The sequence below is a fragment of the Cynocephalus volans genome, chromosome X (assembly GCF_027409185.1).
Source record: "Cynocephalus volans isolate mCynVol1 chromosome X, mCynVol1.pri, whole genome shotgun sequence".
Classification (NCBI taxonomy): Eukaryota; Metazoa; Chordata; class Mammalia; order Dermoptera; family Cynocephalidae; genus Cynocephalus; species Cynocephalus volans.
Window position 1 is genome coordinate 8,503,634 of NC_084478.1, and position 25,487 is coordinate 8,529,120.

At 45.8% G+C, this 25,487-nt stretch overlaps 1 protein-coding gene across 4 annotated transcripts in view; it reads left to right on the forward strand.

Annotated features, from left to right (window-relative positions):
- The window catches only part of LOC134366805 (F-box-like/WD repeat-containing protein TBL1X), a 213,012-nt gene that overhangs the window by 160,111 nt on the left and 27,414 nt on the right, over nt 1-25,487 (forward strand). For all 4 annotated transcript variants that reach the window (XM_063083251.1, XM_063083249.1, XM_063083253.1 and 1 more), the window contains one exon: nt 9,970-10,077. In XM_063083251.1, the coding sequence (XP_062939321.1) occupies nt 10,020-10,077 (58 nt within the window). In that variant the 5' untranslated portion in view covers nt 9,970-10,019. The remainder of the gene's footprint in view (nt 1-9,969; nt 10,078-25,487) is intronic.

The window sequence follows — 25,487 nt, forward strand, 5'->3', positions numbered from 1 at the left end:
AACTTAAAGACCAAAGTCATTGGGAAACCAGGACGAACTATGCGTATGTGAGAGCAGTAGCGTCGGTATCCCCCGAGGCAGTCTGCTTTGAGATCTTGGGTACATGAACTTGCATTTAACTGTGTAGAGGGGAGGGGAATATAAGAGGAAAATTGTGCTGTTTTGTCATCCGGCTCATGGGATGTGGGCTTTTTTAGCAATGGTTTGCTCTTACTAGGTTGAGCATTTTCAGGAAGGCTTCCTGCAGATCCAGCCTCCCAGGCGCCTTTCCTGGCATTTTGCATCTGTTGTGGACGTGCACATGGGGTTTGGATGAAAGCCCCAACCAGCTATTAATTAACCTAGAAAGGTGGCGGGCACAGAAAGGACCTTTTCTAAAGGCTGGGGACTTTTTGTTCGATGAGGAGTGGCATTCTTTTTCTGGCACAAGACCCATCCTTTCTGCTCTGCCAACCCTGGAGCTTCATTTCATACTTAGTTTCTGAAGACATTGCCAGGTTTTAGTTACATTCTAATAAATATGAAAACACTTAATGTTCATAGTGGAAAATACGGAAAATACAGAAAGGCACACACTCCTTGCACAGACGTAAGTACAGCATAATCCCGTCCTTGGAGAAGGGTGTAAGTAAATTTTGGAGGCTGTCTGCTATTTGCGTGTAGGGTGTGTGTTTGTGTACAAAACAAAACAAAATTTTGCATCATACACATTTGTAAATGAAGTTTCTGAAAGAAAGCAACCAACATAAAATCGCTGTTAATGTTTTCATGTATTTCTGCCCAATTTTTTCCTATGTCTACATTTTTCTACACTTGGGATCAAACTATAAATGCGCGTTAGCCTTCTTTTCAGTTTTGTTGTGGTCCCCTCCCACCCAATAAACCTCTTTCCATTAGATAGTTTTGAGAAATTTAAGTTACACCTTAAGAGTGTAGCATTTAATGTCAGGCAGCATAACATTAAATCCTGGCTCCACTGGGATTTAATTTAAGTTGGTTATCTTCTCTAAACCTTCATTGCTTAACCTGTAAAGTGGTGATAATAGGAGTAATGATCACATTTACCTCTCAGAGTTGTGATGGGTACGTGAGATAAACATAGCAAGCTTTCAGCACTTATGCCTCATACCTAGCAAGCATGCACTATGTGTGATATATTGCTTTCTGAAATCATTTTAATGGAGGCATGCTAGTTCCCATACCTTTTTACAATTTATTGAACCATGCTGTTCGTGGACAAGAAGCTAAAACTACGAAAGATGAAAAAATGTGCAAAGTGGTAAAAGCAGCCTATTTTATCCCCAAAATAAGCTGGTCCCCAAGCAAAGTTTAGAAGAGGTACATTGGGATTTATATGTAAATGGTAACACGTACATTAAAAATTTCATCTTAAACTAGCTGCTGGCTGTGAGGTGAAAATCTCAGTTTGTCGGAATAGAGAAACAGTGTGGAGAAAGCAGACGGGGACGTAAGGGCTCCTCTTGTGTCCAGGTCAGCAGAGAATTTGCTCATTTCCATAAAGAAATGCAGAGAGAGAGAGAGAGACGCGCCCTTTCATGATGAGGTCATTTTGAGCAGATTTTCCAGCTGCTCTGGCTCTCGGTCCCCAGTCTGCATGGAACACCTCCCACAGACCTGAGCCGTGTCCAAACGATGACTTTAAGCCATAGATTTTTCCAGCGTCAACACCAGCAGGCTAATAGCAGACATGAGACACACTTTCTTACGTCCCTTCAGAAAGAAAGGGCTGCTTTGGAGGGTTTTAAAAAATCTTTTCATAATGGGGCAGTTGGACTAAAGAGAAACCTTCCCCTCAAAAGATGTCTGAGTACCTCCATATATGTATCGCCCTTTCTAGACTGTGGGTGCTTCCTCTGAGCTGTGTGTGCATAGCTCACGGTTCCCGGACGAGGCTTTCCTACTCTTCGCAAGAGACTGATTTGCTGTCTCGGTCCCCAACTACCAGCACATGAGCTCAAGTAGGCCTCATGTGATTCTACTTTGTAGGATAATTAGATAGCAATTAAGATTTTGTTATTTTCAGGCCTCTCCCTTCCCAGGAAATGATGGCACATTAAATGCTATTAAATATGTATATTTAGTATATACTAAATAAAACTCTTCAACAACATTCCTCTTGGGACTGAATTTTGAACTATTTTGTGAAGGGAACTGCGAATTAACAGCTTTTGCCACCCTGAAATTAAGGCATAAAAAGAATTACTAAAAATAATTTTCGCTTTTTTTTCTTGACAGCTCTAACCCTAAGTTATTATTTATATTGAATTACTTATCTTCAGCGGGGAAACTCCCGAAATGTCATCAGCTTGCACTAATTTTTCCTTCTTCCTTAAGCAGCACAGTGAGGGACTGTTGTGGCTTTAACTCAAAGTGGAAAGTGGTTATTTCTTTTTGGCACAAACACAGCTCCGAAGACCTCAAATCAGTCTAATTGAAGGTGTCTCTAATCAAAACTGGGTCAGGCAAGAAAATAAACACAATGGCTCTAATTAAGAGTCCCCCCTTTCTCGCCTCTGTTTGGAGCCAAGGAGGATCTGTGAAAGCCGCCAAAGCTCTCTTTTATTTTAGAACAGGAGAGGCTGGAAGTCATCCACTGGAGTTCCCAGAACTGGAAAGCTGGACACGGATGCCATGCGATCTGGAAACCCGCTAGGTGTTAAAACGAGAGCTGTGTCCCCAGCTGTATGGAATAGGAAAAGGATGCCCAGGTCCTCTGGTGATGACAGTTGTTTCTTGTCCCAGCTTTGTGAGCGCCGCCCTGCCTGCCTGTCACTTGCCCTGAGGCGTCCTGCGAGGGCAGGTGTGTTTCCCTGACCGTCCGTGGGCCCCTCAGGCCGCTCTGGGGAATCTTGGGAGTTGGCTAACATGGCCCGGATGTCACCTGCACACGGAGCCCTGTGCTGAGAATTTATATAAAAGCGCGGAATCCTCCCAACCTGCCCTTACAACAGGGGCAGTTATGATCCGCAGTGTAGAGACGAGGAAACCAAGGCACAGAATGTGCCCTGATCCCAGAGTTGGACCGTGATGGAGCCTTGGTTAGAAATCAGGCTGTGTGGCTCTGAGCCATGAGGCTGCCAGTCTCACGTCCTTTACTGTCCTCTGAGGCTCTCAAGAGGTTATTGACCACATCTCTAGCCAGTGAGCTCATACCGGTCTGAACTGTCGCCTTCATCTGCCCTCGCCTTGTTGTCACCAGCACAGACATTCTGAGCATGCAAAAGTCGTTCCTGGCAGAGAGGGCAAAGGTGGATTTCACCCTGAATGCATAGACGTCGCTGGAGCAGGCGAAGCTCTCCTCAAGTGCGCAGACGTCGCCAGCACAGGCGGGCCTCTCCCCGAATGCACAGACGTCTCTGATGCTTCACTTTGACCCTGGCCCAGAGGGTGCTTCTCACGCTCTGGGTCAAGCGGTGCATTTGGCACATCATGAAACTTCAAAACCCGTTTGAATAAAGCCCCCCCCCCCCCCGCCCCCCAGACACACACATGATGAAGCGCCTGTGCTTCTTTCTCTTTCTCTTAACTTCTCCTCATCCAAAGTCTTGTCTCAATCAGTCAAGAATTTAACTTCTCTGGCTTCCAAACTGTCCCTCCTCCTCCATGAACTTTCCTTCCTCAGAACTCTGCCCCACCCTCTAGTTCCTTGGGGGGTGTGTGTGTGTGGGGGGGGTTACTGTTGGAGCTTTGCATTATTGTGTAGGTGTTTTACTAAACAGCTAAAGAGCAAGGACTCTGTGTGTGTATTTATAAATTTGTTTAGCAGTGCTAAACACCATGCCTTGAATATAGCAGCTACTTAGTAATTTTCTCCTGTTATCTCCTTGGATCTCATCCTGCAAAGCATATCACATGTGTTTGTATTTGCCGCAGGACGGCAGGGACCAGGAGGAGGCGATCCACATGCGCTTGCATGATGTGAAGGGGCTGGTCCTTTTCCCTGCGGAGGTTTCCCATTCCCTCCACAGGGCTTTCTTTTGCTAAGAGGAGCTTGTTGGAAACAATGCATGTTATTGGTGATAACTTAGTAAAGTGCACAGCAGCAGTTAGAGTCCTGATGTTACACGTGATCTCAGAACACTGCACAACCAAGATAGCCCAGCTCTCCCATTCCCAGCGTGTCAGCTTTGCTCTCGTTTCTCACGTCTGCATCTTGGATGGAGGGAGCCTAAGTGAGGGGGGTGGTCCTCGTACTCATTAGCGTGGGATGGTTAGTTTGCTGGGAGTAGCAAGTGGCAGGAAAGGCCTTTAAAACAGGGACTGGCGGAGGCTGGCCGCGATGAAACGGTCTTGTGAATGTCATGCCCAGGACGTCTGAGAGAGGCCGTTGTCAAATCGTTCCAGAGAGTGTCTGCAGGTAAAAGTACTTCTGGAAAAGGGAAACTGGCGTTGTGAGGACCCAACAGAATGTCTGTGGCCTCGGGATGCCATCTCTCCTCCTTACGATCAAAATGTTGGGAGTTCCGGATTGTTCTGCTCTCTAGACTTATATGAGGTCTCTTGAGTGGTCAAATTCATAGAGACAGAAAGTAGAGCGATTGGTGGTTCCAGGGGCTGGGAGGGGCACTGGGAGGCAGTGCTTGGTGGGTGCAGTTTCTCTCTTGGGGAGTTGGTGCTGATGGTTGTGTGACAGTGTGAATGTCCTTAATGACACTGAATTGTGCACTTAAACATGGTTAAATGGTAAATTCTATGTTACGTCTATTTTACCACGGTTTTACAAAGCACAGTAATGGGAGCTGGACCCTTCACCTAGATTTGACCCTCTTCTGTGTGGCGTGGGAAGCCCCGGCTCTCCCGTTCCCGCATAGACACAGCGTGCAGTGAAGGAGGGTGGCTCCCGAGGAGTTCACAGCCTCGCCTTGGCTGGCCCTTCACATTTGCATTTCCACCCCAGGAGCTGCTGTATTTGTAAGCATGGCAGGGCTGGGGGCTGGGAAGCAGCGTTGGAGAGCTGGAAGACTCAAGTCTCCGAGGGTTCGGCACTGCTGGTTTTCCCAGTGAAGAGAGATGAGGGCCCCGTCCCTCGTCCCTCGGTCTTTGCTTACAGACTGGCCTCAGGATGTGACCGCCAGACGGGAGAAAACAGGAACAGCTCACACTGCGCTGTCACTCAAGCCAGGAGCGGCTCGCATTGCAAAGGTCCTCTTTCTGGTTGCAGGCTCTGCTGAACTTGGAAGAGGTTTCTAACTCCAGTGTGTTTATTTGCATGAAAATATACAGCAAACCCCCGGGGGGAAGATCCATAATTTAACATCTTTTGGTGAAATTTAGTTTGGTGTTAGAGAAAAGAGGAGAGGTAATATTTATTTTCCAGCCTTATGTTGAGTGAAGTTTGTCTAGAACGGTAGTTCTTGCAAAGGAATATTGGCCAATTCACTCATTCAAGTCAAAAATATGAAGATTGTTCACAAAAGCACCAGCAGCCAGTTGTCAAGTGTGTTACTTAGAGATATCACAACCAAACACCCGGTGGATTGACAGTGCGTCTTGATTTTGGTGTGATGAAACCCAAAGAGCCAAAGGGGATTAAATATTGCTGCTAGGTTTATGGTCAGATAAAGGAATATTTTCATGTATGTGTTGAATGTTCTCTAGCCACTGTAAATTCTTTTTGGAATTAAGTTTTAAAAGAAAAATAATCACTTGAGCTTTTTGTTTGTTTGTTTTGGGGGTTTTGTTTGTTAGTTTGTTTGTTTTGGTAGCCGGCTAGTATGGGGATCAGAACCCATGACCCTCATGTTATAAAGGCTGCATTCTAACCAACTGAGCCAACAGGCTACCCCGAAAAATAATAACTTAAAAGTTAGTGAAGTAGGTGGTTGTGGGGGGAAAAACTCAGATCCAATTCTTAAATCAGTCTTCAAAAATGAAAGCGTGTGCTTGAGGCAAAACACTCAGCCCTGTTAACCAAATGACATCCCATCCCCAGTTCTCTTGTAGGCCAGGGATAGTTTTTGTTTTGTTTTCTCTGCTGCTCACAAATCAAAAACTCTTTAAAAATTAGCACTGTATTGGGGAAAGCACTCCAATCCTTGGACCCTAACTTATTATAAATTTGGAGAGACAGTGAAGCTGTGATCAGAAAGCAGGAATCCACAGCTTACATAGCTCTTTTCCCTGGTTGAAGAAGAGGACGATGCCTAAAGCAAATTAGAGGATTCATGGAAACAGCCTACAACCCTGTCTCTTGAGGATCTTCCTCCGTTCTGATTCTCCATAGTTCCACGGGAGCACGTGCATGTGCACGTCTATTTATTAGACTCCATGGGGTGTGGAACATTGACCAGATTCTGTGTACAAGGGTGTCGTCTGCATGTCAGGCAACCATCTTAGGAAAGCAAGGAAGGTCTGGATCCTGAAAGACACAATCAGTATTTAATTTTTTTGTGAAAACACTTTTCAGAAAGATTTTACATCAACTACATGAATAAGCCAGGTTCTTGTGGTGCCCAGCAGGCCGTGTTGGGAGCCAGCTCCATGTTGCCTTACAAGTTTATAAATGGAGTTTATTTCGAACACAGAATGTTTGTTTTCTTCTAAAGCAGTGCTTCTCAGCCAGCTGCCGTTTTGCAATGTGGAACATTTGACTGTGTCTGGAGACATATTTGATGGTCACAGCTGCAGGGGGTGGGGGGAGGCCAGGGGTGCTGCAGTGCCCAGGACAGCCCCACGACAGAGGCTCATCTGGCCCCAAATGTCAAAAGTGCCGTGGCTGAGAAACCTTCTTCATCAGATGTTACTGTTGCTAAGCACCCGACAGCACAGAATAAAAGAGACAGGACTTAGAGGTGGCAGAGCAAGAGAAGCACCTGGCTCAGGGGAACTGGGTTCTGTCCACTCCTCATGAGGTCCTAGAGAACACAGCTTCCTACCCGTGCCTTGTTTTCCTCTCCGTAACATGCAGAGATGAGACCCAGAGACTTCGCAAGCTCGGTCCATTCCAAACTGTGCCGATCCTTGCAGGTGGACCAACGTCTGCCGGCCCATGCATGGTGTTGACGTGTCTTTTGTGGTTCGCTTGTTTTCTGAGGGACTCCAGATTTGACCGCATCCCGCTGCCATCCCGTGCTAGCACTGCTATCCTGTTTCTACACCCTTCCAGAAATTTTCAGGGCTAACTGAGGCTGAAATTATAGAGTTCTATTCTTCCTAGCTGCACTCCCACCCATCCAAAGGCCTTAAACAAGAAAATCTTCCATTGTGAAAAAGTAATTGCTAAAATTCAGTCCATGCTTCAGATCACTGATTTTTTTTTTTTTTTTTTAAAGATTCTCTAGCTAGAGATTAAGATGCTGAAAATTGTGTTTTCATCTATGTAGTAAATCATGGGACATTAGGGCTGGAAGGGAATGCGGAGTTCAGCTAGCCCGAGGAAAGGCAGCCTTAATTACTTCCTATACTTCTATAATACACTGATCAAAATTTATTTCAAAATTCTGTGTTTATCATCTTTCGCAAATGTGTATATAGCCTGGAGAATAATGGTGTTAACCACAGGATACATTTATATTGGGGGATTTGTAAGTTGCAAGCCATTTTTCAAGTCCATTCGTTCTGGCCCTCTTGGGAACCCTGTGAGGCCACTGCCCTTCCATTACTTTGTCATCAGAAGTTGGTGATATAAAACCAGAGCTTTCCAGCTGTGCAGGTAGACAGAGAACACCCAAAACCCCGTAAATTTGTCATTGCAGACAAGCTGTCACCATTACTGCACACTCAGCATTATCCAAACGTGCTGAGAGCTGCAGTATCCTGTTAGATATATTTTTGTTGTTATTTAATTTCTTCCCCTTAAATATTTTATTTTTTTCGCTAGGTTATGCTCTGATTTCACAGCTTCTTAAGTAGTCTTTCCTATTTTCTTCTTAGTGCTGACTTATGAGCGAACTCCCCAGAGTTCAGGCACAGATCTCAGGGCAGGTTTGGATTTTGAATGCCAAAATTTCTTTGCAGTATGTGCAAAAGTACAGAAATGTCACCAAAGTAAGCAAAGAAGATAAGCATTTTGGGTGGCAAAGTTGTAGTGAGTATAAAATAACATCCTGTAAGACTGCAGAGGGAGACCTGGGAGGAGTGAAGAGGCAGCTGCATTAGTTATCTATTGCTCATAGCAAGTTACTATGGGGGCTGGCCGGTTAGCTCAGTGGGTTAGAGCACAGCCTTATAACACCAAGATCACGGGTTCAGATCCTCGTACTGGCCAGCCGTCAAAAAAATTAGTTAAAACAAATGACTACAGATTGAGATGACACATTGATTATCTCCTAATTTCTGTGGATCAGGAGTCTGGGCATGGCTCAGCTGTGTTCTCTGCTCAGGATCTCACCAGACTGCAGTCAAGGGGCCAGCCTGGCTGTGTTCTCATCTTCCAAGTTCAGGTTGTTGGCAAAATTCAGTTCCTGTGGTTTTAGGACTGACGCCCTCAGTTCCCTGCAGGCTGCTTGCAGTTCCCCGGGCAGATCACATGATGGCATTTTACATCTTCAGGGCCAGCAGGAAGGCCTCTCCCTGCAGGCAGGCTGCCAAGAGGAGTATTGTGTCATACAACATGATAACCATAGGCGTGACGTCTGGTCAGCCTTGCCATGTGCTGTAACCCAACTCAAGGGAGTGCTATCTCATGCCCTTGACATATTCTGTGGGATACAACTAAGTCACAGGTACCGCCCACACTCAAGGGGAGGGGGTCAGACCAGGTGGACTCATTGGGGGCCATCTTAGGGTATGTCCCGCACAGCAACCTTTAGTTCAAGTCCTCCCATTAAATGTAAAATATCTCCCAACTTGAACATACACTTTATGCTTTTATCTTTTTCTAAACAAACAAAAACATAATCCTCATTCAATGATAAAAGTTTTGCTGCCCATAAATGTATATGAAAATGTATGACATGGACTCTGAAGACAGCTCCCAAACAACCTAAAAGTGTTTGGTATTGATGACATCATTGAAATAAGTTGTAGCCTTTTAGGGGGTTACTGCTTGTGGTGTGCATGGCTCTGATTGATGGATGACTTCTGGTTTGTCCCTGTACCAAAGAGTTCCATTTCCTGATTGACTTCTGTCCTCTGTGGGCTGGTTTGCTCATGCATCTAGCTAGGATGGTTTTTGAAGAAAACCAGACTCTATCTTCCTGGCTGTGTCAGGCACAGAGACCCCTGCAATTTTCACTCTCCCCACCTCCCCAATTTTCCACCGGCCTTGCAGGCACCAGAAGTCATAGCCAGACTGAGGCAGTAGGTTCTGCAGTGAAATACAAACAGGGTCTCTCTGCCTTTGGCTCAGCTGTCTACCTGGAGCCCTGGCCTCCCTGAAGAAAGGATGTTAAGGTGACATGTAATTACTTCGCTCCTCGGGAAGAGTGACTTTCAAGCTTATTGTTGAAACCCATTTAAACTTTTGTGAGAGAAAGGTGTGGTGATGAACTGTTTCTCCAGGACCAGGTGGTCACTCTTCCTAGGGGTGCTGACATGACTGCTTGTCCACTCCGTCATCTCCAACTGTCTGGAAAATACTTTGTGCCTAGTCCCACTGCATCTGCCCAAGTGCACGTGGGGATTCTGTTCGTAGCAGTTATCAAGTGCACTGTGAATCATCACACACACGTGACTTCTACTGGATAAAACGCCAGTTGTTTTCATTCTGTTGCCCCTCGATTTGGCTTCGTTAATGTGGCTTATACCTTACTCTACCCTGACCTTATAAAATATACCCACTTTTCTTTTTTTGAAAAGATTTCGTCTAGATGTATTTTATATATACATATATAATTATGAAGTTTTTATAGAATCACATCATTGCAAAATATAACACAAATCAGACATTAATTGCCTTCCTGTGTATGATAGCATGGTTACTATTTTCTTCAGTTGTCTCAAAATGAGTGCAGAGAAAAAAACAATGCGGCAGTGTTTCAAAACTCTCTTTCTGCTTTTCTCTAACAGAGGGTGGCTCCCGCTTCCTAAAGACCTCATCGCCGCGAGGTGAGGCTAAGATGAGCATAACCAGTGACGAAGTGAACTTTCTGGTGTATCGATATCTCCAGGAGTCAGGTAAGAGGCTCAGTTTGCTCTCCCTAGGGCATTTTTCTTCAACATACTACGAGCAGAGTGACCACCTGCTGGTTGAATGCCCAGCTATAGAGTAAGGTGAGCTGGGAACATTCTTAGTAAAAGCATTAAAGAGGAGAGAAGGAGGTTCTGGGGCCAGCCCATCCCAGGGTGGAATGAGGGAGTGTGGTCTTTCTTCCCTTGACATTTCTGTTCTGATGAAATGAGATTGAAATTAACATCAAGAGCAATTGTGACAAATGTGGAAGATGGAAGAGGGGGAAGGAATTCGGTGCTTTTGGCCTCCACCCTGGTGAGGAAATTTCTGGGCTGGGATGTATATTTGAACCTCTTAGATTTAGCAGCAGCGATTTATCGAGCACCGCCCACCCCTACAATAGGCCCCAGGCAATTATCTCAAACTCAGGAATGATTCTAGGTTCTTCCAATACTTTTGCTAGGACCAAAACGTTACTTGATGGTAAGTAATTAAAATGCCAAGCACGTGCATCCCCCATTGACAAAATGGGCCTTGTGATTAGCAACCACCACCCTCTGGGAGCAAGGAGAGGGCGGAAGGTTGCTGTGGACAGCCTGAGGCCCGGGATCCGGCCTGGCTTTGTCGTGGACTCGTGGGATTCCAACAAGTCATCGGGTTTCTAACGTGAAAACTTTATTTAACTTTTAAAACTTGAAGATACTTCATGTAAGACCTAGAAAATGACATTAATGCAAAAACATCCTGGAATCCACCTACCCATTCAATTTCCACCACTTCCCATGCAGCAGAGACCCCTCACCCCGGGTTTGCCCCCCCGCCCCGTGGCATTATCCCCCACGTGCCCTGCAATAACTACACCCCTGGATTTGCTCTGTATTATCCTGGTGCGTTTACTGTGCACTCATGTTTTCCTAGGCAGTATAAAGTGTGGGTGTAAGTGTTTGCTAGGGTTGCCATAACAAATCGTACCACCAACTGGGGTGGCTGAAACAGAAATAGATCGCCTCATAGTTCTGGAAGACAGAAGTCCTACAACAGAGAGTGGCAGGTGGTTCCTCCTGAGAGCTCGGAGGGAGAAGCTGTTCCGTGTCTCTCCCACCTTCTGTTGCTTTGCTGGTGGTCTTTGGTGTTCCTTGGTTTCCAGATGCGTCACCCTGGTCTGTGTGTCCAAATTTGTTCACATTTCCCTTTGGTGAAGATACTGTCATATTGTATTAGGGGCTCACTGTATTCCGGTATAACCTCATCTTAATTAATGACATCTGCAGTGACCTTATTTCTGAAGAGAGTCACATTCTGAGGTGTACTATGGGTTAGCACTTCAATGTTGAATTTGCGGGGGACAATTCAACCCATAACGATAGGTTTGGGGTGTCTACTTAAGCTCATACACTTGATACATTGTATATATTCTAGAACTTGATCATTTGGAAAGGAAACCCTGATTCCTAGTAACCCCCCTCTCCCCAGAGACAAAGTAAGTTTGAAGGGGAGCAGGTTTATGAGGCCTTTGGCCGGGGTTCTTCACAGCTGGCCTGGAAGGGTAGGATGGATGGACATTAGAGCCAGACAGAATGGCCTGAACAAGTTATTCACCCCCTGTGAGCCTTAGTTTCCCTGCAAAAATGGTTACCTTGGGCAAAAGTGATCAAGTATGTTGGGCAGGTAGTGCGTTATAAACAGACACCCTCCCGTCCGAGCCTGGAGCTCTGACACTTACGTTCACTGCTAGCATTATTCATGAGAAGCGCACAGTCTGCGGATGTATGAGCCCATTCGGATTGGCTGCTGCCAGAACATGGCGTGACAAATTGGTATACAAAACAGAATACATACCGCCTCGCCCCTGGAAATCGGGGATGTCAGCACCACTGCTCCGATACCTCAGCCTGGGAAGTTACAGGTGTCACCCACCTGGAGTACGGGTGTTCTCCTGTCGCAGAACTCAGAGGATCTCAGAGGTGTTTGCAAATGAAAATCCCGCGCACCAAACCCTGTTTCCTCGCCGACTTGGAGCATGGGACTTGAGACTTCCTAGGATGCATGCAGAAAGAGTCAAAATGTGTGAACACATTGCAGGCTGAAGTGGTCGTCCCTGTATTTGTGCATGTCAGGTGTGAAAGACGGAGTCCTCTGGAACCCGGAGACAGAGCCGTGCCAGCAGCTGGTCCTCACGCCCCCTGGGCGAGGGCTGTGTGGGCCCCCTGGAGTAACACGGGAAGCTCCCTCCCTCCCCCAGAAAGGCCGGGCTTCCTTACTGTGTGTTTGTGAAGCGTCATAACCAGGCAGCTGAGAAGGAGAGGTGGGACCCAACAGTGTACAGAATTTCATGAGCGTCAATTTTCTGTGACATCTCTTGACTTCCTTTCCTAATTCATCAGCGTCATGGAATTAACATCCTGCAGGTGCAGGTGGAGCTGGTATTCAAGAGACAGATGATTGCACTGTGTGCGAGTCCCTGTGTGCAGTCTGGAGTTTTTTGGAGTACTCCCCTCCCCCATGGGTATATTCATGGGAAGAAGGGAGAAAAGAAATGCCTAATGGTTAAGTGCTTGGTCTAGGGCCGTTTCTGTCCATCTCAAATCCTAAAGTTTCGGTTAAGCCAATATTTATTGAGCCCCACCAGGTTCACAGAGCAGCTTCTCAGCCTACCACTGTCTTGCTTCTGTCTGAAAAGAAAGAACAGAAATGTTTCTCTGATCATGCCTCCGCCTGGAGCATGTGCTCTCTACCCTTCGGCACCACCAAACTCATTAAAAATGAGTTCTGCTCCCCGGGAATGATGCATTCTGTAGCTCCTCCCCTTCTGGCTTTCTCCACTTGAGGGGGCCAGCGTGTTCCGTGTGGCCAGGTCTGGCGAGCTTCCGTCGTGTAGTGCAGAGCAGAGAAGGAAGGTGATGCTGGTGGCTCTGCAGCCAGGGTGCACGACGGTTCCATCACGGGTGCCACCAGGCGCAGGTCCTCTGGAGCTGCTGAGCTTGTGGTCAGAGCCCTGCTTCTCTGCTCTGGACCCAACAGACCAGATGCCTTTCCCATCCTTCTGTCCATCTCCTCCACCAATGTCTCTCTTCATTCCACCCCCAAATATCCTTGTGTCAGGCCGGATGCTCTAGGCTGCAAGTGGGAGAATCCTCAGTGGCTCACTGCCCACCTTGGAGAGCAGGCGGCCTGTGTTATGAGAGTCCAGGTTGCATGTCTGCAGACCTGGGAAAGAGTATCAGAAATGGACGCGTTGGGTTCCTCTGTCCCCGAAAGACGGAAGGCACACCGTCTCAGATTCTTCTCTGGCTTTTACCAAGCTGTTTTACCAACTATTTCTCTTTATGGAAGAGCAGATTTTCATTGCTGTCCTTATTCATTGTCCAAACCAGGGCCTTGCCCATAAAAGCACTCAGTAAATGTCACTGATTTGCAGCATCTCACAGAGCACGTTCATGGGAGTCTGAAAGATGAAGATGCTCTAGAAGGAAGACACTTAACTTAAGCAGTAGGGAACTTTGGAATTGCCAGCTTTAGCACTAAAATGGCTTAGTTCGGTTTTGTATGAGTTGCGGCAGTCTGGCTTTGGTGGGTGAGTCTGTTGGCCTCTGGGTGTGTGTAGGGGGGGTCCATCGCATGGTCACTTTTGCCATCTGGGCAGTTTTTAAGAAACAGGTGGTGGCAGCAGTCAAATGTCCTTTCCGAAAGTCTCCGTGGAAGCAGCCCACGTATCCATCGATGGATGAATGTGTAAACAAAATGTGGTGCATCGTGCAGGGGGATATCCTTCTGCCTTGAAAAGGGAGGAATTGTGACACGTGCTACAGTGTGGGCGGACCTTGAGGACATTGTGCTACGTGAAATAAGCCAGACACGAAAGGGCAAATACTGTCTGATTCCACTTACGAGAGGCACCTAAAGGAGTCGAATCCGGGGAGACAGACGATGGAATGGTGGTTGCCAGTGGCTGGGAAGCCAAAGGAAGAGGGAAGCACCTGGATTGCACAGTAATGTGACGGCATTTTAAGATCTTTTTCATAGAACTGTTCAGTGTTTGGGGCAAGCTCTTAGCACGCACGGCATCATTTGCAGGCTAGATGGCTGTCTGACAAAATCTGGTTATTTTCAAATTGAAACAAATAGCATCTTTATTCATAACAGCGATAACTGGAAACATGGCCGGTGTCCTACCGGCCGGTGATTGACAAAACAAAGTGTGGTATCTCCGTGCCATGGAGCATCACCCAGCAACGAAAAGCCACGGAAAGCTGTAGATCTGACGAAAAACTGATACATGCAGCTCACTGATGATTCCGAGTAACGTGACCAGGAGAGCAAGCCGGTGTCAGAAGATCACATGCTCCATGACTCTGTGTATAGGACATTCTTCACCTGTCAAAACTGTGGCGATGGAGCCCGGATCAGTGGCAGCGGGGGGTTCAGCATGGGGATGGGCGTGGGTCGTCAGGGATGGAGAGGGGGCTCTCCGGGCAGATGGACGAATTCTGATCTTGACTGTGGACCTGGTTTCACACATGGACACACAGGATCAGAGTGCCTCGATGACACGCACACGAGTGAGTGCAGGTCACAGTGAGAAAACTGAGTAAGGGCTGCCTCCTGGTGATCAGTCATGCCGACTGACATACACCGTCGCGGTGTCACTGCTGTGCTACAGCAGGCAGCGTGAGACGTCGCCATCGCCATGGGAGCAGGCAGGGTGGGGGGCACACAGGACGTTAATCAGCTTAGCAGCTTCCTGTGAGTCCAAAATAATTTCAAAATTATTAAATTTAAAAAAAGCTCAACTGGAAACATAATTTTACATTACCATTGTCTGCAAAGCTTCGTGTGTGGGAGAGAGGGTGGTCAGGAATACAAAGGCGACTGAGACTTTTTACTTCAAATTTGCAGGAATTAGCCATACTGGATGGGGGTGTTGTTTTGCGGGATGGCTTTGAGTAACAGCCACAGTAACTTAGAAATGGGTGGCCACACGGGCAATCTGGGGCTTTTGGGAAGAGCAGAATAATGAAGAATCATGTAGAGGTTCCTGCATGGATGGGGTTTGGATGTTGTCGCCTCCTCAGGAATGCAGCCGTGTATGTCCCTGGGTGGGCTGCATTTTTACTGGGGGCATAGGGGGTCTGTGCATGGCTTCTTCCCTCTCCTTTCCAGTGAGTCTTTGAGTGTTTTTACATTATCTCCTTACGATCTTTGGTGTGGAGGAGTCTATTGCACCTATGTGTTCGGCCTGAGTGAAGTGGGCAGATTTGAGGGTCTTACCCCTCGAGGTATTGTAGACGCCACAACCTCATGCATTAACTAAAGATTTTCAGCCCACTCATTAAGATCAGGTTTTCTCAACCCTGGCGCCACTGACATTTGGGGCAGGATCATTCTCTGTCTTGGGGGACTGCCCTGAGCCTTGGGGAATCTTATCAATGTCCCTGGCCTCTACCCACTGGTTGCCAAGAGCACTCTCCCTCCCCTCTGTTGTGACAACCAAAAATGTCTTTGCCAAGTGTCCTGTGGTGGGAAAAACCAACAGTTAAGATCTACTGATTTAAATTCTTCAGTTGTGGGATTTTTTTCTTCCAATTGGTCTTTATTGGTAAGCGGAGTTTTTAATGGGATTCTCACTTCTTCTCCCTTTATCTTATCTTCTCCTGGGGCTGCATTTCGATTCCTTCAGCTGCAGAGCTCAGAGAGACGTTCACAGCAAGCAAAATGCAGTCCCCATTTTTATTAAAATTTTCCAGGGTATTTTTCCTCTTGGGGAAGAGGAAAGTCTGCCCAAAGCATTCTCTGGCAGATAATGAAATAGTTGGGAGTAGCAGACTTTCGATATGATTTTTTTTGTGTGTGTGTGTGTGTGTGTGTGTGGCTCCCGGTGAGTAGGTTAGATAACTAGGAAAAGGGTGTTACTGTTAACATTTGTGAATAATTGCATCTACAAAAATGATTAAACAGTTTTGCCCCCTGTAATCGTAGCAGCTGACAAATTACCCTGTAGGATCTGCTGTGTTTCCTAGGGCCGTGGAATGCCTTCTTATGCAAAACACGTTTCCATGGATTCAGGAAATCATTTTAATGGTTCAGCTATCTTAATTTAAACAAAAGTTCAGGGCTTATTTGTTCAGCTGAGTCTCTAAAAATATTTTCTGACTGCAGTGGCTCTTTTACATTGCTAATATATGTCCAGTGTAAAAAAAAGAATTTTTGTGAAACAGTGAAAGCAAGCATTCATTTCAGGTGAACCTTTGCATTAGGAATAATAAAAGAAAATATTAGTCTCATCTCATAATAAATACAGAAGACCTAATAAAATATCCATATTACTACAGGATCAAAAGACCTGGACAGTCGTGGAAAGCAGTAACATTTCCTGACTGAATGTGATCCCGTTAGGTGTAAGCCGTGCATTGTGCTGGTGTGTTGGGGGATCCCAGGACCACCCTCAGGCCCAATGATTTGCTGGAAGGACTCAGTAGCTGTCACACTCACTGTTAAATACAGTGACAGAATGCAGATTAAAATCAAGATGCAGATTAAAGGTACTAGGCTCAAGGTCCAGGAGAAACCAGGCACGACCTTGCAGTGTCCCCTCCTGGTGGATGGGGCACTTAATTCTCCCAGCACTGATATCAGATGATGCATGTGAAGTGTGGCTGACCAGGGGAGGTCACCTGAGCCTCCGTGTCCACGGTTTCCTTTGGGGGTCAGTCCCACAGACATGTGGCACCTGCTGAGGTGTCAGAGGTACAGGAGAGTACCTGACTATCCAAACTGCCTCAGCCCCAGTCCCTGTGTAAATCCTGCTGGTGGTTACACCTGTCATCTGTGTAGGTATGTATATGTTAGAGGTCAATTTGAAAACATACCATTAAAAAGTATAGGGGTGGGTAAGTAGCTAGAGAGTGTGATCCCCTTGCCTTTCATATAGAAGAGAGCGAAACACCACCCTAACTGGCTGTGTGGCATCAATAATTCATACTCCTCCACCACGTCCATCCGTTTTCTCTTTGCAGCATACAGATGGCGTGTGCTTGCAGAACCTCTTATTCCCTTTCCCATGCATGGGAGTTATGAAGGGACCTATATTAAAGGCTGATTGTCCAATTACAAACCCTCTTGAGATGGTGCTCATTGCAAATGAACTCCTCTTCACTTGAAAAGACTGTTTTCCTATTCTTTTGGTTGATTATAAGCACTCACAGTAGCAAAGTGCAAGAGTCCAGAGGTTGTTATTTCATTTATTCCAGATGTTCGTAACCATTCGGCCACACCAAGTCCAATGCAGTTCCATCGTGCGATCTTTTCTAAGTTCACTGTTCTAATTTGCATGTGCATAAAAGCTAAGATTCTGCCCTCTCTTCCTTCCCACCCATGTTAACCAATTCCTTAAAATTTGTCAAAGTAGAGAAAGCCCCATTTCCACTAAGCTCATAAAAGAAGAATTTTTTTAAGTAAAACGAGCTAAATTTATAAATCGAGACTTGCCATCCTTGTGCTCATTAATTTCCAAGGGGGGAAGCAATTAGAATGAACGTCAGTTGAGTGTTTATAAATTACAGCTGTTTAAATATGTGTCTTGCTCAATCTAGACAGCAGTTTCCCATTGGTATTAACACCAAAAAAAGGTTAGACTCAGGCAAAGATGTGTTTAAGGCTTAAATGGTCATTTCCTACTTTAAAAGTTGGTGAGGATATGAAAAATCCTAAGATAAGATAGTTCAAGTTTCCTGTTTTAGATAACATGAAGTAGCCACTTGCCAAGGTTCCTGTCTTCAGAGTTCATTCATCATTACATTTAAGACCTGCTTGCTCTGAAATTCTACTGTAACCTTAAAAATGTCCAGCATGGATATGTTGTATTTCCTGCCAAACTCCATTCCCTTTCTTCCTTTCCACACCAAATAGCAAGCAAGTCTTCTGGACTGTCAGACACAACATTGTCCCTTTTTTCTGAGGTCTCTGTACATGACTTTGCTGGTGATGTCCTTTTCTTTCCCTCCCACATCTATGTCTGTATAATACGCTGTTCCCTTCCACCTCAGCCCTGGGTGCCCATCCCCAGTCTCTCTGTGGACCCCAAGCCTGGGTGCCCATCCCCAGCCTCTCTGTGGTCCCCAACCCTGGGTGCCCATCCCAACCTCTCTGTTGTCCCCAACCCTGGGTGCCCATCCCCAGCTTCTCCATGTACCATAAGCCTGGGTGCCCATCCCCAACCTCTCTGTGGATCTCAAGTCTGGATGTCCATCCCCAAACTCTCCATGCACCTCTAGCCTGGGTGTCCATCTCCAACCTCTCTGTGTACTACAAGTCTGGGTGTCCATCCCCAACCTGTGCATTGACTTCCATACTGATAATTTGGATGGCATGTTTACCAGGCATTTCTTAACCATAATCCCACCCTTGTCATGATCACCATTTTCCTACCACTATCCCTTCTCTCCAAGGAAAACTTCCTGTACCTGTAATTTAATCACTGTCTTACTAAATCTACTTGGGCCGCTATAGGAAAATGCCAGAGTCTGAGTGCCTTGTAGACAACAGAATTTTATTTCTCATTCTGGAGGCTGGAAATCCAAGATCAAGGTGCTGGCAGACTCAGTGTCTTGTGAGGACACACTTCTGGGTTTATAGATGGCACCTTGCCCTCTCATGGTGGAAGGGGTGAGGGAGCTCTCTGGGGCCTCTCCTATAAGGACACTAATCCCGTTCATGAAGATTCCACCCTCATGACCTCCCAAAGGCCCCACCTCCTAACACCATCGCCATGAGGGTGAGGATTTCAGTATATGAATCTGGAGGGGGAGGGGCACAAACTTTCAGACCCTAGTGCTGTTTAATCTAAAAGCGTCAGGATGGTGTTCAAACAGTTCTCTTCTGCTGCCTCCCTGTGTTCAATCCCCTCACCCCACACTCCCTCAGACGTGCACTCCCCACCCCATCAAAGACAGCTCATTCCCCCCCCTCATTTGTTTGTTATAATAACAATAGCTCACATTTATTGAGCACTTACTGTGTGCCAGGCATGCTTCTAAGTTCTTCACAGTTGAAACTATTCCTACCAATCCCTGAGAAGTAGAAATAGCTCCATCCCTCATTTACAGATGAGAAACCCAAGGTGTGGAGAAGTCCAGACTCACCCAGGTCACACTGGGAGGTCATAGAGCTGGCCTTCAGAAAGGGCCATCGGGCTCTGCAGTCTTTCTTATTGGCTTGTTTGTTTAAATTGACAAATAAAAATTGTATATACTTACCTTGTACAACATGACATACGCATCACCTCACATACTTTTTTTGTGGGAGAGGTCTACTCTCAGTGATTTTCAAAATACAATGCAATTTTATTAACTGTGGCCACAATGATGTACAGTAGATCTCTTGAACTGAAATTTTGTATTCTGTGACCATCATCTCTCCAATACTCCCCCTCCGCCCAGCCCCTGGTAACCACCGTTCTCCTTTCTGCTTCTATAAGATCAACTTTTAAAAATTCCACACATGAGTGAGATTCATGCAGCATTTGTCTCTTGGTGCCTGGCTGATGTAAGTTAACCTAATGTCCTCCAGGTTCATTCATAGTGTCGCAAGGAGCAGGATTTCCTTCGCCTTTAAGGCTGAGTAGTGTTCCATGTATATATGCCACGTTTTCTTTATCCATTTGTCCAATGACGGCCACTTGAGGTTGATCCCATATCTGGGCTACTGTGAATACTGCTGCAATAAACAGGAAGTGCAGGTGTCTCTTTCACGTACTGCTATCCTTTCCTTTGGATATATGCCCAGTAGTAGGATTGCTGGATCACATGGTAATTTTACTTTTCATTTTTTGAGGAAGCTCAAAAAAATGACTGTTTTCCGTAATGGTTGTACTAAATTACATTCCCACCAACAATGTACAATGGTCTTTTCTCACCAAAAACTTCTTTGTGTTAATAACTTTTCTGACAGGTGTGAGGTGATATCTCATTGCAGTTTTTTGTTTTGTTTTGTTTTGTTTTTATTTTATTTTGTCGATATACATCGTAGCTGATTATTGCTCCCCATCACCAAAACCTCCCTCCCTTCTCCCCCCCCCGCCCCCCCAACAGTGTCCTTTCTGTTTGTTTGTTGTATCAACTTCAAGTAATTGTGGTTGTTATATCTCCCCTCCCCCCCGGTTTCTTTGTGTGTGTGTGTGTGTGTGTGTGTGTGTGAATTTATATATTAATTTTTAGCTCCCACCAATAAGTGAGAACATGTGGTATTTCTCTTTCTGTGCCTGACTTGTTTCACTTAATATAATTCTCTCAAGGTCCATCCATGTTGTTGCAAATGGCAGTATTTCATTCGTTTTTATAGCTGAGTAGTATTCCATTGTGTAGATGTACCACATTTTCCGTATTCTCATTGCGGTTTTGATATGCATTTCTCTAATGATTAGTGATGTTGAGCATTTTTTCACATACCTCTTGAATCTTCTTCTTTTAAATGATTTTCCTTGATTCTATTCATGTGGTGAAATTATTTATTTATTTTCTAACATTAAGCCCTGTGTTCCTGGAACAAACCTCACTGGGCCAGGACATTCTGTCCTTTCTATGGCTGAACTCAGTTTGTTAATACTTGGGTACACTGGGAAAAAACTGGGCTCTGAGAAAAACTGGGCTCTGATGTCTCTTTTTGAATATCCTTGTCAGGTTTGGATCTCCGAGTTATGCTGGCTGGCCTCATACAACAGGTTGGGGCTTTGGAAACTGTTTTCTTAAGGACCTCTTAGTCCCATCTCCTAGTCCACATCTCCCCGTGATCAGGATTTAGGAAACTGTAAAGGGCCAGATAGTAAATATTGCAGTTCCTGTTGTTACCATGCATCTGTCTTCTAGCACAAAAGCAGCCACTGAAAATAAGTAAACAAATATGACTAGCTGTGTTCCAATAAAACTTTATTGACAAGAACAGGCAAAGGACCGGATTAGTCCCACAAGCTGTAGTTTACTAACCCCTGCCCCATACAATCTGAGAATTTCTTCCCCCTTCAGGTGCCAGTGTGTGTCTAGTGAGGATTCTTTACTTCCTTCCCCTTGAAGACTTCCGTGGTCCTCCTGCTGTCTGATCTTGTATTTCCCAACTGCACTTCTTTGCACTTCATCTGAATTTTTCCATATTTATATATGCCTGGGGAATTTTATTAATATTTATTAGTATTCTTAAACTGATGCAGTTACTTCGTCTTAAATGTACCAGTAGATATTAGTATAACTAGTTCTGTTTAGTTCTGTTCTGTTTGCATAACACACATTAGTTCTTTGCACCTTAAAATAAACTACTAAAATTTCAGACGTTTGCTCCCATGCTGCCTAACATCATTTGGAGTACCACCAGAGATATGGATGCCATGAAAGAGTCCTTTTTGCTGTCCAAGATACAGCAGTTGTCCCAATTTTCAGTTCCACACATCTCTTGTTGGGTTGTCCCATGGATGGTGGCACTGCCCTGGGTGCTAGGGTCAGAAGGATGGGTGAAAAGAGGAGGTCTTGTTGTTTTCTCCCCACCTAGAGAGAATCACGGATACTAAAGCAGTCAGCTCTTGCACAGGCTGATAAATGTAATATTAGAAGTGCCTGCCACGTGTGCACGGAGGGGCCCAGGGGCCCGGGAAAGGGCACACAGAGGAGACGGCATCTGAGCTGGGTCTTGAGCTAGAGTTCTTCAGGCAAAGGAGGAAGAAGAGCTTTCCCAGGAACGTTAGGAGCCTGAGGGAAGGCCCTGAGGCACAGCTAAGCCGGCTTGTGTAGGGAGGAAACCACCTTGGTGAAGGAACCCTTGGATACATGGTGGGAGGGAGGAGGAGGAGGTGCTGGAAACTGGGGCTGGCAGCAGATGAACACCAGCTCAGACGTTGGTCCCCGTCCAGTGAGAAGCCATTGATTTATTTTTTAAGCTAAACCTGGAGGTAGTCTGAGTAAAAAATGACCCAGTTAATAACCAAAATGGTGGCTGTCAAGACCAATCAGCACCTGGGGAAAATGCTTATATCGTGTTAGGTAAAAAAGAACAGGGATGCAGTATTCTACGATCGTGAGGGTTATACGTAAAAATTAGTACACCTAGAGTAAAGGGGCTGGAGAGAATTCCCCAATGTCAGGACAGGAGCTGAGCTGATTGTATAAAAATGTGAGTTATTTCCTCCGTCTTCCAAATTGCTTTCTCAGTATTTTCAAAGTCAAGTTTTTCTAATTGTGATGTTTAACAGTGCTGTCCACAGTAAATCTCCAGATTGGCATACATGCTCTTATTTCCTGATTTGCAGACGTTGAATCCCAAATGCACAAGGGTTCAAAACTGCTGGGGACACCCCTGTAGTGCTGTGGACGAGACTGTTTGAGCCTTGCCTTGCCGAGCGCCTGACTAGAAGCAGGGCTGGGGTTCCCCTCCTCTGCATCCACTGGGCTTCCCGTGGGCGTTTGCAGGAAAGCAGCCTCCCCCACCAGCCCGGGCCCCTTCAGAGGGACCCCTCACGCACAGCCCAGCATTGATCGGGGAGGAAGTAGCAGCCTAGTTTATGACCTGAGTAAGCTTTCCCCTCCTGCATGTTTCCCATGCTTAGAGGATATTAAAATAGTCTTGGCAGGGGCGCCCGGCCACAATAGTCAGCCACCCGAGCTGTAGTCAGCTGCCACCCTTGGGGTCCAGGCCAGATGTTAGAAGTGAAACCCTGTTTTAATGAGATCCTTCTGGTATTGCCTTTGGACGCCCTCCAAGGCAGTTCCATTTTACACTAAATTCCATGTTATGGCGGGTCATCTCGAACAGGTCTGCACACATAAAAACATTCCCACTGCACTCTGTACTCTAGCAAAATGTGGACAGAATGAGGGTAGGAGTCAGGCCCTGGGCCATGAGGATTTTTTACAAATATATACACACATTGAAATGTAAAGCAGATAGGAACATGTCGAGCGATTTAGACTGCAAAATCAAACGGAATTCTCAGCGTGTTTTCGTACATTTTGCTGTTGATGAAGCTGGGGTTTGCATATGCTAAGGATCGCTTCTTGGGCAGCAAATGCAGTTGTCTGGTGAGACCAATCCATCTCTGTAGAACAGAAGTGACGGTAGTAAATTAGCTCCAAAGGGGAGGACGCAATTTCTAATTCTCGCACCTTTTCTGTTTACTCTTTCTGACTCTGAGAGGGAGTGTGAGCGTGTGTTTCCGTGTGTGTTTTCTCCTTGGCTATCTGGCCCAGCTCCCACTATATCTCCACAGCCCTCTCCCATCTTTATTTTGATCAGTGCCCTCCACTACCTTGAGTCACCTCGGCCCCAACCTTGAGAGCAGAGCAGGCACCTTTCCAGGCAGCTGCAGTTCTGCTGGAAAACCTTGACGATGCATGAACTATTGACAAGGGAGATGCTGAGCTGACTCCACCATGTGGAGCGATGTTCCAGAAGCATCAATATTTGCAGAAACAAAAGGAAGCGCTACATAAAAATCAGCAGTCCGCGGTTGGGGTTTCAGAATGACTCTGTTGTTACATCTTCTCTCCTTAGCCCTTGAGACTGGATAAGTGTGTTAAGCACTAGTGTCCGTCCATATAGGGCCAGCCCAGCAGCAGAGTTGTTCACCTGTGTCTCATCCAGTGGCTGTTAAATCATAGTGCAGAGCTCCCGACCATAAGGTGTTTTCACTTCCTGTCCAAGGAGGGATGTCCCCACTATGTAGTCACAAAGGCACTGTCCCAGATCCTGCCTCTGGCTCTCTGCTTCCTGGTCCCTGGTGTGGCCCTGCATGGCGTGGCATTACGTGGCGTGCTCCCTTCCCTCGGGAACTGTAAGTAATAAGTTCTTTCAGTGTCATTAACCTCTCTGTGTTGTTACTCAGTCACCTCCAAAAATTAAAATCTCTTGGATTTGCTTGGGACAACTAGGTAATTTTTTTTTCTGCGTAGAATTTTGGAATCTGTTTGTTGGTTAGAAAAGGGACGCAGGGCAGCTAATTGGGCATCTGGTTAAGTGTGCTTTCTCCATAAGCGTAAAGAAGTGGTACAAAATTCTTCTATCACTACATCTGATCTTTGTTCTTAATTTAGGTCTCTACATGAGCGTTGTTGAAAATTTCGATTAATCTCTGCTTTTTTGTCCTACGGAAAGCATCCAGCCGTGTTGTTAACGTGTAGACCTTGTCTGTGACTTATTTTGCTGAAAACATAATAAAAATGATGTTATTGATTAAATGTGTTACTGGACACGGGGAGTCCATCCCTCAGAAGCACAACCAAGACCAGGGTGAGAAGAAAAAGGCTTTATTACTTGCAAGTAAGGAGAACATGCGGGATTGCTCCTGAAGCAGTATCTCCCCAAACACGGGAAAGGAATCGCCTTATAGAGGCAAAGTTCACCCCAACTTCCTGCCCAAGTCCTCACTGAGGTCCTCTCATGTAAATGAAGGATACAAGCTTGCTCAATTTGGATTGGTTGACTATGGGACATACTTCACTGGTCAGTTCTGAAGCCAAATTTGTATTTAAGCCTGGGAAGGAATGTGACTTTCGTTCAACAGCAGGACTTCAGAAAGTTGTCACACAGGCTAACCCTTGAGCCTTGGCTAGTACAGGTTACAGTCTAAAGGTGGCAAATTGAGACTCTCATGGCTGACCCATGACATAATACAGAGGCAAGTAAGTCTGGAGATCCCAGCTCCTCTCTAGGTGGAGAGTCACCAGAGTTCATCTCTGGGGCCCATATTTCAGTTTTAGACAGTATATTTTGAGGGCAGTCTAGTATTTCATGGTTCATGACTTCCTGCCACCTCCTGCAAGAACAGAAACTCAGAGCAAAGTGTTATGACCCGTTTACTTCCTGTTTTGGGCTTCTAAGTGGTGGCAAGCGCCTGGGCATTTAGGAGACCCTAGACCCTAGGTTACAAATGGTTTCCTTCCTCTTTTAAGAGGATGCCGTCTTGAGTCATCATTGGTTTCTAAACACATTTCAGTAGTGTATGGTGTGTGGGTTAAGAGCGTGGATTCAAGGGTCAGGTGGCTGTTTGCTAGCTGTGTGCCCTCATGGAATCCCATAACCACTTCATGACTCAGTTTCCTCATCTGCAACATGAATTTAATTGGACCAAATCGTAAGTGTCAGATCTCTCTGACTTAATTCATGAAAAGGGCTGATGCACATAGTAAGCACCCTCTGTCATTAGCTTTACTGTGGCTGTTTATAATTCTTTCCAAATAATGAATTGTTTTTCATTCAGGTATAGATTTATGGCTGAAAGTTTTCTGACTGGCACCCTTGTCTAAAAACTCCGTTTTCTTCCTGTTGTGCTGTTGTGCCTAAGTCCTCAAGTCTTGTCTGTCTCCTTGAAAGTCCTTTGTTATGAAAATAGTGACAGTCACTTCCTGTCACGCTGGGGTGTAGAAAGGACTCCTGGCTGTGG